The sequence below is a fragment of the Schistocerca piceifrons genome, chromosome 1 (assembly GCF_021461385.2).
Source record: "Schistocerca piceifrons isolate TAMUIC-IGC-003096 chromosome 1, iqSchPice1.1, whole genome shotgun sequence".
Classification (NCBI taxonomy): domain Eukaryota; kingdom Metazoa; phylum Arthropoda; class Insecta; order Orthoptera; family Acrididae; genus Schistocerca; species Schistocerca piceifrons.
This window is the reverse complement of record NC_060138.1, coordinates 332,465,179-332,483,415: the sequence shown is the minus strand read 5'-3', so window position 1 is coordinate 332,483,415 and position 18,237 is coordinate 332,465,179. Positions and strand designations below refer to the sequence as shown.

At 45.7% G+C, this 18,237-nt stretch overlaps 1 protein-coding gene across 1 annotated transcript in view; it reads right to left on the bottom strand.

Annotated features, from left to right (window-relative positions):
- The window catches only part of LOC124718985, a 1,052,919-nt gene that overhangs the window by 60,340 nt on the left and 974,342 nt on the right, over positions 1 to 18,237 (bottom strand). Inside the window, exon 6 of the mRNA XM_047244688.1 lies at positions 1,394 to 1,603. Coding sequence (XP_047100644.1) covers positions 1,394 to 1,603 — 210 coding nt within the window. The remainder of the gene's footprint in view (positions 1 to 1,393; positions 1,604 to 18,237) is intronic.

The following is an 18,237-nucleotide window of genomic DNA, read 5'->3' as shown; positions in this document are numbered from 1 at the left end:
GTAGGCTTCCGCGGCCGTTGTCACAGTCAATAAAATTCTTCTGGGTTTAAGGCCGCATTGTCATCTGTAAAATTCCGACGTTTTGGGGACTGTTACAAGGCGCCTTGCTCAGGGTGTATTGCTAACTGCTGATTGAGCACTTGTTGGATACTTATATGCTATGGAGGAGTGCTGTCATGGGATGTGAGGGTGAGGAGGAAGGGTATTAGGAGTTCATTTTATTGGTCTTTGCATTACGTGTTGTCATTGGCGGAAATGGGCGTTTTCCATTGGAGTTTCCTTTACTGCTTGCCGTTGGTAGAAATCGGCGAATCCGAGACTGAGCGGCGACTACAGCGTAGCGTTGTTTACTAAATAACTGCCTAGTATCGACTTGGCCGCGTCGGCGCTCTGCGTGCCGTCCATCGCTGTGGCCTACCGCGCGCCTGTTGCTCAGCGAGAGCTGTCCTTCTACAAACCTGTCATAGTTGGCAGCCAAGACTGATGACAATGCGGCCTCAAACCCAGAAGAATTTTATTGACGAGGACTCTTTTGGTTGTCATCCGCGGCACCCTTACAGCATAGCGGTACACGCCGTTTCGTTGCCCATCATGGCAAGCCATCCTGGGCTTACATATCGGCGAGAATTTCTACTTCTTGTCTTCGTGCTTGAGAAACCCCTACCTTGGCCAGCAAGGTCGCCGGATCTTTCTCTAATTTGGAACATTTGGAGTATTATTGGCAGGCTCTCCAACCAGTTCGCTGTTTTGACGATCTAGTGCACCAACTGAACAGCATTTGCCACAATATTCTTTAGGAGGTTACCCAACAACTCTATCAATCAATGCCAAGCCGAGTAACTGCTCTCGTAGCCGGCCGGAGTGGCCGTGCGGTTGTAGGTGCTACAGTCTGGAGCCAAGCGACCGCTACGGTCGCAGGTTCGAATCCTGCCTCGGGAATGGATGTGTGTGATGTCCTTAGGTTAGTTAGGTTTCATTAGTTCTAAGTTCTAGGCGACTGATGACCTCAGAAGTTAAGTCGCGTAGTGCTCAGAGCCATTTGAACCATTTTTGAACTGCTCTCGTAAGTGACAGAGGTGGGTTATTGGCTAGCTCAATTTATGAAGCTCTTTCTCTTGAATAAATCATCCAAATTTTACGAAATTGTAATCATTGTTTTGTCTGTATATGTACACCACGTCTGATGGTTTCCGGCCCATTTGGATAACTCCTTCGTGATGCGTAGTTCTTTTTGTCACATGTATATATAGGTGTTAATATTATTTTGCAGATCACCTGTAAGGTCTTGTACTTGTGGTTATTGGTTGAGGTAGTGGAAATTTCGACGAAGTGCACATGATGCATATGGAGCCCAGTATCGAGTCTAGTGATAGTTGAGTGTTGGATGGCTGACCTGCAGGTTATCGAAGGCGGGCGCCTTTCGCCAGGCGGCTGCGGTGCCGGAGGTGGTGGTGGTGGAGGAGGAGGAGGTGGAGAGCCTGCTGGCGCGCACCACGTGCAGACGGCTGCCGCCCGGACCGCGCTCCTGGAACACCTCCACCTGCTGATGCCGCCGCTGCTCCACGCCGCCGGACGCGTTCGCCACGCGCCGGGAGTCCACCACCTGCACACAATACCACACATCCGCGATTTAAACATACGCAACATGAAGACGCTCGCCAGACAAAATGTTTTTTACCTCCTTAAATGAGCACACTTTGGAGTTTGGAGAGCTGTACGTGATGTAGCCAGTGGTAGTTCCACAGCTCTGTCACTTTAACTCTGCCTCGCGTATTAAAGCGAGGCTGACTCTCATCAAAAACTAACCTTACAAACTAAATATCAGTCACCCCATTAAAAGAGCAACGAGCTTGCTTTGGGGGGTTATAACTTGTGTAGAACTGGTACATGGCGGTCTGTTGGCCCTATACCGCTGACCTAAGTCATGGCAATGAAGTGTGAGTAAGTGCCAGTCTGTTGCACGGGATAAGAACAAAAATACGTCGACATGGACACACAACAGAATAACAAAAAAGATGTTCACGTGTTCTGACGTACTCATAACCATACCGTGAATGAAATTGGTCAGTTTTTTGTGTATTAGCGTGCTGTGTTTAACGTGTCCACAAGGAACGATGTAACTCTCGCAACCACGTAACACGGCGGGAAACAGTGGTCTTAAAAAGATTCTATCTGACAGTGACCGGAGACTAGAGTCACACCTTGCCAATAAATAAAAAATAAATGTCGTGTGACTAGGGCCTCCCGTCGGGTAGACCGTTCGCCTGGTGCAAGCCTTTCGATTTGACGCTACTTCGGCGACTTGCGCGTCGATGGGGATGAAATGATGATGATTAGGACAACACAACGCCCAGTCCCTGAGCAGAGAAAATTTGTTCGTTTTCGTTCGTTGTATCTGCTCTGGGCGGACGTCGAAAGACACCCGTTTCAGTTCGTTGTTGATCCATTAACTCAGTTTTTTTTTATTACAGAGGGCAGCTAGCCCTCTGACCGAACACGCTGAGCTACCGTGCCGGCATCCACTCAGCTACCGGGGGCGGTCACCTTGCCAATGTCAATTAGTTTCAAACTCCACAGGAATTGCACCTATCAATGAATGCAGGACCATCTCAACCAGTTTTCGAGCATCGCAGTCCAGGGAGCTGTATGCAATGAACAATGAACATCTTGAGTCGAATTCGACGCCAAAGGGCATTACTCACAGCGGCGCTGCGACTTCAGTGGTAAGAACAACGCAAACTGGGCTGTAGCTAACTCGAGACGTGTGGTCCGACGAGTTGCGATGTTGCCTGTTAGGCGAGGCAGTGGGTGCACCGGCTGCTCACTCACGCGTTTGACTCGTAGTGTTTGGGTGTAGTGATGTGTTCGGGAAGTTTTTCGTGCCATGACGTGTGCTCACTCATTTAAATCAATATGAATATTAACCAGGATTTTTATTTTAACGTTATCGGCGACAAAGCAGTGCCCTTTCTTTTTCGTGTTCATAATGAGTATGCTCTGGACACTCCCGTCTTCCAAGGCGACAACAGCTGTCTTCATATGGCAGCACGCCTATGTTTCTATTTTTACGAACTGTCAGGCACCCTATCGCACATCTACTGGCACGCTATCCTACCCAATCTTAATCCCCTTGGAAAACACACTGGAGAGCCAAAGAAACTGATACACCTGCCTAATATTCTGTAGGGCCTCCGCGAGCATGCAGAAGTGCCGCAACACGACGTGGCATGGACTCTACTAATGTCTGAAGTAGTGCTGGAGGTAACTGACACCATGAATCCTGCCGGGCTGTCCATAAGTCCGTAAGAGTACGAGGGTTGGAGATCTTTTCTGAACAGCAAATTGCAAGGCATCCCAGAAAAGCTCAATAATGTTCATGTCTGGGGAGTTTGGCGGCAAGCGGAAGTGTTTAAACTCAGAAGAGTGTTCCTGGAGGCACTCTGTAGCAATTCTGGATGTATGGGATGTCGCATTGTCCTGTTGGAATTTCCCAAGTCCGTCGGAATGCACATGGACATGAAAGGATGCAGGTGTTCAGGCAGGATGCTTACGTACGTCTCATCTGTCAGAGTCGTATCTAGACGTATCAGGGGTCCTATATCACTCCAACTGCACACTCCCCACACCATTACAGAAGCTCCACTAGCTTGAACAGTCCATTGCTGACATGCAGGATCCATGGATTCCTGAGATTGGCTCCATACCCGTACACGTGCATGCTCTCGTTACAATTTGGAACGAGACTCGCCCGACCAGGCAACATGTTTCCAGTCATCAACAGTCCAATGTCGGTGTTGACGGGCCCAGACGAGTTTTGTGTCGTGCCGTCATCAAGAGTACACGAGTGGGCCCTCGTCTCTGAAAGCCAATATCAATGGTGTTTCGTTGAATGCTTCGCACGCTGACACTAGATGATGGCTCGGCATTGAAATCTGCAGCAATTTGCGGAAGGGTTGCACCTCTGTCACGTTGAACTATTCTTTTCAGTCATCGGTGGTCCCGTTCTTGCAGGATCTTTTTTCTGCTGCAGCGATGTCGGAGATTTGTTGTTTTAGCGGATTACTGACATTCACGGTACACTCGTGAAATGGTTGTACGGGAAAATCCCCACATCATCGCTACTTCGGAGATGCTGTGTCCCATAGCTGTACCGACTATAACACCACGTTCAGACTCATTTAAATCTTGATAAGCTGCCATTGCAGCAGCAGTAATCGATCTAACAACAGCGCCAGACACTTATTGTGTTATACAGGCGTTGCCGACCGCAGCTCGGTATTCTGCCTGTTAACGTATATCTGTATTTGAATATGCATAGCCGGCCGCGGTGGTCTAGCGGTTCTAGCGCGCAGTCCGGAAACCGCGCGGCTGCTACGGTCGCAGGTTCGAATCCTGCCTCGGGCATGGATGTGTGTGATGTCCTTAGGTTAGTTAGGTTTAAGTAGTTCTAAGTTCTAGGGGACTGATGACCACAGTAGTTAAGTTCCATAGTGCTCAGAGCCATTTTGAATATGCATACTTATACCAGTTTCTTTGGCGCTTCAGTGTATCTAAGACTGTTTGAACACCAAGATTTGCATTTACATCGTAAATGAAATGCAGAATCAAATGCGTCGTAACTGCAAAAACAGGGATACTTGTCGATTACAGCGCCATACACTACGAATGGAAAACATAGGTTGAGTGAACCGTACTTAATTTTTGGCGTACAATACGAATATGCAGTAAAAATGGTGGGTTCCTGTTTGAAAATACAAACCTGATCTCGCCGATGCAAAAGTTGTTTTTAGGAGGTGGCCAGTTGTAGCCCAGGCAGATGTCCCCTTTACTAATCTTACCTTTTCATCTTATTGTGTACGACACGTTGTTTTAGAGGTATTGCTGTAGCTGTATGAATAAGTTGGGACCATTGTGCTACTCATTTCCCTACATTTCAGCAAAGAAGGAGCCTCTTACTAGAAGGAAGAACAGAATAGAAAAAAAATGCATTAACAACTGTTACGAAATCATACATCTCTTTTGTAGGGCTTAGCTGATTAGTCAAATGTAAATTACACAATGCGTTTTTGCCCGAATATTCACCTAACGAGGTGGCGTTGTGGTTAGCACAGTAGACTCGCATTCCAGAAGACGACGATTCAAACCCGCGTCCGGCCATTCTGAGTTGGGTTTTCCCTCATTTGCCTAAATCGCTTCAGGTAAGCGCTGGGATGGTTCCTTTGAAAGGGCAAGGCCCCCTTCCTTCCCCATCCTTCCTAATGCGGTGGGACCGATTTTCTCGTTGTTTCGTCCCCTCCGCCAAATCAGCCATCCGACCCGAATATTCGCAGCCAAACGAAGAGTGAGAAATAGACAGATGGGTTATGAAACTGACCAGAGTGATAACTTGTTTTGCAAAGATACACGTAATTGCTTGAAAGCAAAGGTACACTCCGTCCACAGGCCGTGGTGGGACCATCGGTACCGACCAACCGCCGTATCATCCTTCACTAACGGTGACAGTGAAAGTGGTATGGAAGGGTCGTGGGATCAGCTCACCGATCTTCCGGTATTATCGTGTTGTGAGCAAACATCTCTGGCAGTATCGAGTCTCGATCCCAGCTCCTTCGCATGGAAGTCAGACGTGCTGACCACTCAGCTACGGAGGCAGACAATTGCTTCAAAGTAATCAGGTTAAATAAGGAAAACGTAATTAGTGATTTGGGGGAAAATTAAATATTCCACGAACAGCTGTTGCTAGCTACGTAAATGATGTGTTAAACAGTTCATATTACAGTCGTAGAATTTGAAAGTGTAGTTGAAGATATATGTGTGGTGGATTATGTAGACCAGAGGTGTCCAGCCTTTTAGCTTACGCTGATCACGCTGGAGGAAGACAAGTATTTTTATTTTTGAGCTGTACGTAATATACTTAACACACAATATCCAGTAACTGCTGAGAAGAAAAAGAGAAACAACTGGTATGGGCCAGTAACAGGATAGCATCGTGTGGCGGGAGTTTCAAACTGGAAATATTCAGTTCATCATAACTGAATTAAACTGAATTTTAAGGGATTTTTTTTAACGATCGTGTGGGAGGTGCGTATTCATGGGGTGCAGTGGTACTTATTCAAAAGCGCGTCAAATTAGATAATTTATTTCACAAAATTTTTGGAAGTTTTTTGGAATATTATTTTATTTTCCGATTTTTCTGTTTCACAACACAAAAGCAAACTGACCAAAGGTAATGGATTAACTGGATTGCAGTATGAGTATGTGCCGATATTCATGTTACGTGTTCACATATGGAGTGTTGACGAAGGAATAAGTGAAATGTAGCTGTCTGAAACCTACAGTTGCTGCGCTGTGAACTGTGTAGATTATAGAGTGCTTCCGGAGTTTATGTCCGCGGACGAGCAGTGTGGACGAATTGCAGAGGCAGCCTGTCATTGCACTGCGCTGGCAGCTGGCTAGATGCGAGCAAAGGGCAGGCGGCGGCCACTGCAGGCGGGACACACCAAACCAGTCGGCGCGTCGTAAGTGTGCCGCTGCCGCCGCGCGTTATGCAACACGCCACGCCGACGGCGAAACTCAGCCAGGCGGCAGCTGCTGGCGGCCCAGCCCGCTCAGACCGTCCTTCCCAAATCCATCCTTCTGCTGCCCCACGGCGTCAACTATTGAAAATTTATCTTCTATCTCTTATACAGGGATACTGTAAATGATTGAGTCGTTTTCAAGGCTCTATATTTTCCAAAGTACCACCCTAGCCACCTATGCCCATGGAATAACTATGGAAGATTTCGTGTAGTTGATCGTTGACGATAATTCTTTCAAGTATAAAGTGTTTCACAATATTTCGACGTTTTCAAATTTGAGTAACTCACGCTAAGAACAAGATACAGCGACAGTGGCGCCGTCTATTAGTAGTGTGGAGTGTCAGTTTTTAGCCCTTATTCATGTCGTACTGGACGATGTGCGTTCGCGCTGGAGCGGTATTTCCGCTACGGCGAATCTGTCTTGTGCGTGCAGCGTGCCTTTCGTAAGCATTTCAAGATTCAGTGTACAAATACGAGAACTATTCGGGAAGTTAGGTACGATATGTCGCGAAATGTGAAAATACAATGAGGCGCCGGCAACGGTGGCCGAGCTGTTCTAGGCGCTTCAGTCCAGAACCGCGTGACTGCTACGCTCGCAGCTTCGAATCCCGCCTCGGGCATGGATATGTGTGATGTCTTTAGCTTAGTTAGGTTTACGTAGTTCTAAGTTCTAGGGGACTGATGACCTCAGATGTTAAGTCCCATAGTGCTCAGAGTCATCTGAACCATTTGAACTTTGAAAACAAGTGAGTCATGCATAGCATGAAGAAAGAAATTCCGGGTAAATTTTAATTTATGCATAGGACTAGAAATTTTTTTGTTTTCAGAAGAAACATTCGATTAGATAAGGGTATATCTTTTACATGCATGCACATGGAACCTTGGGGAAACTTTTACTGCTGCACTTAGTATCAAAGTTTTCATTAACATTTCTCATAAGCTGGATGTGCCCTTCACCGGACAGACAACAAACATCCAGACGATAACCAAATCCGTCCCATACTTTTGCGAGCATATCTGGAGTTAACTGCATTCACTGCTGTCGGTATTCGGTGTCGCTGTTCACCCTTAAATGTTGGAAGGGAAGTTACATACACCAAGTCTTTCACAACAATCAACTTTTGCAAGATCTCACTGCCATCTTTTTGATCTTTGGTAGCTCGATCCTACTAATTAACCTGGATAAACTTCTATGGGTTCTGAAAAAATGGCCATATAAACAGAAGTAACGCTCTTACACAATTTATTCATCGGAAGTTTATGATTGTTCCCTAATACGACGATACTCTCCTGGTCCGGCTGCTTTTGCACACAGCAATAGCACGAGGAGCAACACTTTTTTTTTCGGCGAATTTCGGTTGAAGAAATTCGGAATTTGTTGTGGGGCATTGTGAAATATTCCCGCTTCAGCCCGTGCAGTTTCATTAAATTCCGATAGGTGACACCGCCATAAGTAGCCTTCTATATGGCGTCTGTAACAGCGGTGTGTCCAAGCAGAGTGCTGTCATTGAGTTTCTTTTGGCGGGAAACCAGAGCAACGCAGATGTTTATAGGCGATTGCAGAATGTGTACGGAGACCTGACAGTGAACAAAAGCCCTGTGAGTCTTTGGGCGAAGCGTCTGTTATCATCGCAACTAGGTCGCGCCAATCTATCCGACCTCTCGCGTGCCAGCCGGCTGCACGCAGCTGTGAGTCTTGCAATGTTGCGATGTGCCGACACTCTCATTCGAGGTGATCGACGGATCACAGTCAAACACCTCTCTGCATCTCACACAAGTCTGCGCACAGTGAGAGGAGCTCACAAGACTTCATTGGATCGTTCTTCCTCATCCAGCCTGCATCCCGGATCCCACAAATTTCGACTTCAATATGTTTGGACCAATGAGGGATCATTCCGCGGGAAGCAGTACGTGTATGATGGGGGGGTTCCTGTTTGCAGCAAGACGTTTGCCCCAATGTCGACCAGTACAGTGATACCATGCGGGCATACAGAGCTTCCCAGTAAGGTGGCGTAAGACTGTAGCATTGAACGGAGACTATTTTGAAAAGTACGGTTTTGTAGACAAAAGAGTTGGGGACAATATCATGTATTGGAATCCTGAATAAAACCAATCTGCTTTCAGACCGACCATCGCACAAATAAATATGAGGGCTATTCGTTTATTAAGGTCCTTTCGTTCGAGAAATGGAAACCACAAGGAAAATCCTTTGAAACTTTGCGCAGATGTATGTCTTGCATGCCCATCGATCGCGCCATGTCGCTCTTTTCGGTTCTGAGCACACAGTGAGCACGTAAAAATGCCTTGAAAATAGTGTCTCCTGCCAAGTATGAGTGTCTGCCGAGAGTTATCGACTGATTTCATGCAGCCCACGTAACTGCGTTGCACTTCCATCTTCATCACAATTCTCGGCCGCACACTGCAAGGGCAATGAAGGCGCTCCTGAAGCGTTTTCGATGGGAAGTGTTTGATCAGCCACCATTTCGCCCGGACTTGGCTCCCACTGATTCTCGTCTCTGTTCACATGACCTGCTGGCTATGATGACATCATTTTGGTACAAACAACGAGCTACAGGACAGCGTAGAGAATTGGCGGAAAGCACAGGCAGCTGCTTATTATAAGGGTATTGGGAAGTTGGTACAAAGCTACGACAAATGTCTAAGAGTAAGCGGCGAATATGCAGAGAACTAGTGCTGGAAGGTGTCTGATTTTCTTTGAGATTTCCATTTCGCGCCCGATCGGACCTTAAAAATCGAATAGCCCTCGTGTAACACTTCTCAGTTATTATAAAATTAGGTCTTGCTTGAAAACTAAAACTGTCATCAAAACGAGTTTTCTGCAGCAAATACATGGCAAACGTGATCGTAATGTGATATGTGCTTTAATCTGACCTGTTACACCAAGCTGCTCTGACAGTTACGGCGATGAAAATGTAAAGTGAAACGTGAATATCGGCGTTTTGCATGCACAAAAGCTTGATTAGAGGAGAAGGCCGTATTAAGGAATTCAAATCGAATCATATACTGTATATGAAGGGATTAATCCCAGGTTGCTAAAGTGCTTCCTTCTTTTTCTCTGGCAAAAGTCTGCAACGGCTAATCGCAAATGGGACAGTGCGGTCGTTAATGTGTGCTTAAACGCATGTAAGTGCTGTTTGGGTATAAAGCACTTTGATGATAGGCACACACTAAAGGTATTTTCTCATCACGTAAGCTGGAGCTTATCCCCCATGACGGAGGATGAGGACATGCGCTGCACCTCTGCGACTGGAAAAGTAATTGCAGCGCTCTGCGCACAGGAGATAGACGAGATGGTGCAGTAACCACGGCTTTACAGCAAAATGTCGACTGAATAATCATGGTCTGGCGTGATGTTAAAGCAACTCTTCGTATACTGGCCATCGGAGGGTAAACAGCGCCGTCTTACACGATGAATCTCAAGGCAATTGCTTTCGGTCATTTCGTGTACCAACGTAAAAGATGCTCTTCCATGGAGGCCTGTTGCTTATAGAGCTATAGCTGAACCGCTTAAATGCATGCGCTTCCAGCAATTTTGATTACATTTATTGGTACATACACCATCATCTGTTAGATTTAATAACCACGTATGAACGTGAATATTCCAGACGTAATGTAAGTTACATTTCTAACTATTTGGCGCAATCGCCGTGAATGGTTCGTCGGTTTCTTTCGTTTAAAATGTTAGTGTTATGTGATATAGACTATCCCACGTAGCTATAACTGCCTGAATTACCATACGGAATTACACCGCATTTCAGTAATTCTAAATTCACAAAGTCGCAGCTGAAATAACTTTTTTCGATCCGTTGACAATATTCATACATACGTTTTGGAAGTATCTGACTACGTCTGTTACATTTGGTTGGCAAAAAACTCTTTATTTTTTATGGAGGGAGGATACTCATAATAAATAGGACAGTGTTTAATCAATACAACAGGAACGTCCAAGATCTCTCATATCTTTACTCAGCTGTCCTTGGCATAACAAGTTCCATTACGTAGAATGTTTAATCCAGAAATGAAAATGAAAAACATGTATTTTCATGGTGATTATTTCATTAAACTCAGAGAAATCAAGACATATTCGTTTATTATAAGTTTCTGGAACTCATATTGCTAAGTCACACTAGGAGCCGCTTAGCAGTCTATTGCTAGAAGAACTTGGCATCATCAATTTCTTCTTGGCAAGTTGAGGAGGCCGCATAGTGTACAGTTCCTCGTCAGGAGGTCTTATGTCAAAGTCATGGGCTGTATTTTAATCATCTTTGCAACATGTAGCAATACAGTATTTGGGGTGTGCCGCTGTGGAATTTTCCACTTTCACAAGATATGGTAAGGTATGTTATACAATCTATTTTTATGCATGTTAATGATTTTTGTGTTATTAATTTTCTAAACGCTACCGATTGTTTGTTGGTGTTTTCCATTCATTGCATGCTCAACGGAGAGGCTTGGAGTAAGCAGATGGAGCTTGTGGGTGCAGTATGAAGTTTGTTGCAACATAACTATGGCACCCTGTATATGTGAAGTAGCTGAAAGTTTTATTACGTGGCAATGACAGGTACAGTGTGGGGCAAATAAAAGTGGCCGAGACGAGTGGGTACGACTGGACGTGAATGTATGCATACAACCTCACCCCGTGAGGCGTACACCACGTGTATGCCCACCGCGTGATCCAGAGCGCCTCAGAGCGTAGCGCAGTGCAAAAGGAGACAACGGTACTCACAGTGGAGTAGCGGGGAGGAGGAGACTAGTGTTTTAACGTCCCGTCGACAACGAGGTCATTAGAGACGGAGCACAAGCTCATATTAGGAAAGGAAATCGGCCGTGCCCTTTCAATCCCGGTATTTGCCTGAAGCGATTTAGGGAAATCACTAGTAGCGGGGAAAGTTACGTGCAACGAAGTTGTGGAAACGGTGTGGTCAGCTGTTTGCTGACAAGTTTAATGGTGTCAAAGTGCCAGAAAAGAGTGGCAGACAACATTTAGTCCGAAACTGCGGTCAGACAGGATCTGTTTTGAATAAGTCGGGAGACAATCCGAAAAGTGCCCGCGCACCAGAAAATGTGGCTGCAATTTACCAGGAAATGCTTCAGAGACCTACCAAGCTAATCCGACGCCTGCCCCAAGAGACAGGCACATCAAGTCGATCATGCGGACAAGCAACCCTCTTGTTCATGCATTAAAAGTAGCAGATGCTCCTCAGAGCCTCCAGTTTTGCCAGTAACTGTTCACTGAGCTAGCAGTGAATGGCTTGGACAGCGATCTGTTCTTTATGTCTGACGAAGCGTGGTTTCACTTAAGTCGTTATATCAACTCACAGAATCACAAGTTCTGGGCAGCGGAGAATCAGCATAACTTCCACGAAACATCACTGCATGATCAGAAGGCTGGTGTTTGGTGTGCAGTGTCTGCCGACAGCATTACTGGCCACATCTTCTCTCATTAGACGTTCACATCGGCATGTTAAATTGCCAACATTTTGAAATAATTTATGGCAGCATTAAAGGAGGAGGGAGAGACGTAAGTTACTTCCAACAGGATGGAGCAACTGCCCATACAGCCGGCCGAATCTTGTAGCACGTTTACACGATCTTCATATTTACAAAGTTGTTAGCAGAGGGCCGGGCGCGGTGGTCTAGTGGTTCTAGGCTCTCAGTCCGGAACCGCGCGACTGTTACGGTCGCAGGTTCGAATCCTGCCCCGGGCACGGATGTGTGTGATGTCCTTAGGTTAGTTAGGTTTAAGTAGTTCTAAGTTCTAGGGGACTGATGACCACAGATGTTAAATCCCATAGTGCTCAGAGCCATTTGAACCATTTCCTTGTTAGCAGAGGTCAGTCTGGTTGCGGCCATAGCTGGCCACCCAGGTCACCTAATCTGTCAGTGTGCGATTAGTTTGTGTGTAGAGTTCTCAAGTCTAAGTATCACAACAACCCTCATAGTCTTCAAGAACTGCAGGAGAACATTTCGGATGGGACTGCAGCAATTCTATCAATCCATCTTCGATCTGCATTTAACAAATTACTGAACAGAGACCAAAAGTGCCAAGAGATGAATGGTGGTCACTTTCAACATCTGCTGTAGTCAGGTTAGTTCAAAAAAATGGTTCAAATGGCTCTGAGCACTATGGGACTTAACATCTAAGGTCATCAGTCCCCTAGAACTTAGAACTTAGAACCTAACGAACCAAAGGACATCACACACGTCCATGCCAGAGGCAGGATTCTAACCTGCGACCGTAGCAGCAGCGCGGTTCCTGACCGAAGCGCCCAGAACGGCTCGGCCACAGCGGCCGGCACACGAATCACAATGAACCGATGTTGTGACACACTGTTTACATGTAACGGTGAAATTCTGACTGTATATGGACCAAATCCAATGTCGTCTGCAGCCGTACTGAAACGGTGCGAACAATTTCACCAAGTCCGCACAGACATGGGTGATACGGGTTGGGAAGGAAGGCTATTGACATCAACCACAGACGACATGTCCAGGAAATCGAAGAACTAACTCGCAGCAGTCGATGACATTCCGATGATGAGAACGTTCACGTGGCTCCGGGACCAAGGAGCGGATTTCTATCGCCGAGGGACTGAACTATTTTTTGAACGTTCAGATCGTTGTTTCCAGATACTTGCTGACTATATTGAAAAATGGTGTCATGTACTTTATCTCTGTCACTTTGAAGCGTAGTACGGCATCAAATAAAAATTTCTTGACATGCCATAATAACGTGAAACTTACGTTTTGAATTTCCGCTCGTACATACACTCTAAGATAAAAAAGCGGCGCACCACGAAAGAGAATGGGAAGAAGTCGGTAGATGTGATATGCATGTACACATAAAGGAATATTTACAATTTCAGTAATATTGGATCATTTGATTAAGAGAAAAAAAATTGTAAATTTGTGGTAAGATCTTATGGGACCAAATTGCTTAGATCATCGGCCTCTAAGCTTACACCCTACTTAATCCAACTTAAACTAACTTACGCTACGGACAACACACACACCCATGGCCGAGGGAGGAATCGAACCTCTGACTGTGGGAGGGAGGAGGGAGGGGGAGAGGGGTGGAGGGGGGTGGGAGGTCGCGGACATTAAGAGAAAGAGCTTCACAAATTAAGCAAGTCAATAACGCGTTGGTCCATCTCTGACCCTTATGCAAGTGGTAATTTGGCTTGGTACTGACTGACAGAGTCGCTGGATGTCGTCCTGAGGGATATCGTGCCAGATTCTGTCCCAATTGGCGCTTTAAATTGTCAAAATGCCAAGATAGTTGGTGGGCCTTGTCCATATTGATTCAAATTCTCTGAATTGGGGAGAGATCCGTCGAGCTTACTGGCCAAGGTACCGTTTGGCAAGCAGTAGAAACTCTCGCCACGCGCGGGTGGGTATTATTTTGCTGATATGTAAGCCCAGGATGGCTTACCATGACTTGACTTACTTGACTTAATTCCTTTGGCCCCTATGGGGGCATAGGGCATCCAGGAGAACTCGCCATCCATCTCTGTCTTTGGCCATTTGTCTCAATTCTGCCCAGGTCTTGCCAACTCTTTTTGCTTCCCCTTCCACTGTCCTCTTCCATGTGCCCCTTGGTCTTCCTCTCTTCCTTGTTCCCTGGGGATTCCACTCCAATGCTTTTTTCTCGATGGCTCCATCTGGTTTTCTCAAGGTGTGCCCCAACCAGCCCAACTTTATCTCTCGTATCTGGTCTTCTATAGGTATCTGGTTTGTTATTCGCCAGAGCTCCTCATTACATATTTTTTCTGGCCACCAGATATTCATGATGCGTCGAAGACATCTATTTATGAAGCTTTGTAACTGGGTTGTTAACTTTTTATCCATTTTCCAACTTTCACTGGCGTACAGAAGGACAGCCTTCACATTTGTATTAAAAATACGGATTTTTGTTTTGTATGTGATATTTCTATTTTTCCATATTGGATACAATTGTATGAAGGCAGCATTTGCCTTTTTAATGCAGTTTTTCACGTCATCTCCAGCTCCACCATCATCCGCCACTATACTACCCAGATACAGGAATGAGTTGACAGTCTCCACTCGCTGCTCACCTATTAACAGGGGCACCTACCTCCATGTTACCTGAATTTACTCTCATTTCCTTTGTTTTGCCTGTATTTATCTTGAGGCCAGCAGTCTCTGCTTCTTCTTTCAGCAACTTTAATTTAGCTTGCATATCAGTGAGCCTTGGAGCTAATAAAACTATGTCGTCTGCAAAATCCAAATCCTCCAGACGTTCGTGGATCCCCCACTGGATTCCTCGTCTCCTGCCTGTTGTGACTCTTCTTATAACAGAGTCTAGAATGAGTAGAAAAAGTGTTGGTGACAAAATGCAACCCTGCCGGACTCCAGTTGTTACTTTTATGGGCTCTGTCATATTTCCCTTGTGGAGTATGCAGCATTCGTAGCCATGATATAGATCTTTTATGATGTTTAAGATCTTCTGTGGTATGCCATACTTCCGCAACACCTGCCAGAGCACTTTTTGTTTCACGGAATCGAAGGCCTTTTGAAAATCAATGAATGCCAGGTACATGGTTGCTTGGAATTCTTTGCTTTGCTCTAAGATGATCCTAAGAGTGTTAATAAGATCAACACAGCTGCGTTGTGCCCTAAAACCGGCCTGTTCTTTACGCAGTCGCTTTTCAAGGGATTCTTTAATTCTGTTTAAAATAATTCTGGTGAGGACCTTACTGGGCACTGACAACAATGTAATACCACGCCAGTTGTTACAGTCTGACAAATTTCCCTTTTTTGGGAGCTTTACCACCAAGCCATTTTTCCACTCCTTTGGAGATTTCTCTTCAAACCAAATATGCTTCAGCAAAGGATGGAGCATTTTAACAGTACTTTCAGTATCGGATTTTAAGAGCTCCGGTGCTATGTTGTCTAGGCCTGGAGCCTTTGTATTTTTTAGTGTTTTCAAGGCAATCCTAATTTCGTCCATTGTGGGGCACTGCAAATTTATATTTTGGTCTTCTTCGACTTCCTCTGGAACATCTCTTACTTGTTTCTCTTGGTTGTCTTCACTATTTAACAGTTCCCTGAAGTGCTCCTCCCATCTCTGTAGCTGTGCCTGTTGAGTTGTAAGCATCACACCATTCTTGTTCTTAACTGGTCCTTCATGTCTGAAGTTCTTCATTGACAACCGTTTGGTAATGTTGTAGAGGTCTTTCATATTTCCTTGTCTTGCTGCCTCTTCTGCTAATTTTGCTTGCTCATCTATCCATTTCCTTTTATCTCGACGTAGCAATGTTTTCACTTTTTTGTTCGCCTCCATGTATTCTTTATGCGCTTCGCTCTTCTGCGCTCTTATCTTACAAAAATTTAACTTAAGTTTTAGTTCTTTCCTGTGGCTGATTTCATTCCACGTAGCATCGGAGATCCATTCCTTCCTTTGATGTGCCTTAAATCCTAGGATTTTTTCTCTCACATCTAAATAACTGTTCTTGATTTTTTGCCAGCACGTTTCAATTCCCTCTTCCATAAAGTTTTCTTCAGAGAGGACGTGGAATCTGTTTTGTAGTTCAAGGGCAAGTGTTTCTTTGATCTGTTGGTCTTTTAATCTTGCCACCTCTATTTTCTTGCACCTATGATTGAGCTTGGTTCTATTTGCCACTATCTTCAGTCTGAATTCCGCCAAAACTAGGTGGTGGTCACTTCCAACGTCTGCCCCTCTTCTATTTCTGACCAGAGACTGTCGGAACTTGCGGCTTATGACTATGTGGTCTATTTGATTTTCGGTAACGTGGTCTGGAGAAATCCATGTTATCTTATGGCAGTTACGATGTGGAAACAATGTGCCTCCAATGACTAGGTCATGTTCAGCGCATGTATCTATCAACAGTTCACCATTTACATTCCTGATCCCCATGCCATGCACGCCCATGATATGTTCAAGCCCTTCATTTTCTGAACCAACTTTTGCGTTCAAGTCACCCATTAAAATTTTTATGTCCCTAGAATTTATTTGTCTAAGAACTCCGTTAAGCTCTGTATAAAATATATCTTTTAATTCTCCTTTAGCTATTTCAATAGGTGCATAGCATTGAATTACAGTGACATATCGCACATTTGTTTTAAAACGTGCGGTTATTATCCGTTCTGAGACTGGTTTCCACTCCAGTAAGCTCTTCTTGCTGCTATTAGATAGTAAGGAGCCCTACACCATTCTTGTGCATCGCGTCCTCACCTGTCTGACCCGCATACAGCAACACTCCACCATTTTGTGTTTGGAATTCCCCAGATTCTGGCCACCTTACTTCACTTAGTCCCAATATATCTAGTCGATAGTTCTCCATCTCTTTTTCAACTTGTCTTAGCCTCCCTGCCTCTCTCAACGTCCTTACATTCCAAAAACCGATACGGGTTTTCCTTTTCAGGCCAAAGGTCATATCCTTAAGATCCATCCGGCTGTTTCTCCTTTTAGTTTCTGTGATATGTGTTTTTTGGTGGTGCGGGTTATCAGCCCCCGAGTGTCCTGGTGGGGCTGCCACCTCATGGCCTGGACACCTGCCAAGGTTTTATTTCAGGGCCTTACCCCTTAGATAGCTTGTCTTCACCACGACTACAGAACGCTATCCATCCCTTCACAGTAAGGCCTATGTGCATCAACGTTGTCCTGGTTTCCAAGGATCTTCCGCTGTCCACCTTAGGGGACTGTGGCTGCTGCCACACAATCACAAGGAGGAAAAGGAAAGGAAGGGAATGTATAGGATGGGACAGAACAGAATAGGATAGGTCAGGACACTAGACGGGACGTTGTGAGACACACTTTGTCTGGATCCTCTATGGAGACCTGTCCGGATTGGGAGGCCCTGTCGGTAGTTACACCACCGCCGGCATAGCCCTCCACTTCATTGGATCACACAAACCCCCTCGCTCACACGGTCAGTGTTTCGTTAAGGCGGTGTCTCCTGAGGACATCACACACGTCCATGCCCGAGGCAGGATTCGAACCTGCGACCGTAGCAGCAGCACGGTTCCTGACCGAAGCGCCCAGAACGGCTAGGCCACAGCGGCCGGCACACGAATCACAATGAACCGATGTTGTGACACACTGTTACATGTAACGGTGAAATTATTTATTTATTTTTTTTTTTTTTTGTGGTTTTAGGGCGCACAACTTCAATGGTCATTAGCGCCCTGACTACTCTAAGATTGCACCGCGAGGCACAAGTTGACAACAACAACTAAAAGGGAAAACACGATAAAAGACAGACTGACAGGCATAGGATTAAAAAACAGCATCATCAAATGTCCTTAGCGAGGTTTGTCAAATTGATAAAACGAAGAACACGAGCAGCTGCTCGTGTGTCATCCGCTAAAATGGCATCGAAAGTACTTGGCAGGTTAAGATCTAGGCGCAGTGTGTTAAAAGCTGGACAGGACATTAAAATGTGTCTAACCGTCAGCAAGTGCCCACATGGGCAGAACGGCGTCGGCGCAGCCGTCAGCAGATGGCGATGGCTGAACCGGCAGTGTCCAATTCTTAACCGGGCCAAAACTACCTCCTCCCGCCGAGAAGGGCGTGAGGAGGACGTCCAAGCCACGGGAAGAGGTTTTAAGGCCCGAAGCTTGTTGTCTGTAAGTGCAGCCCAATCGGCATGCCACAGCG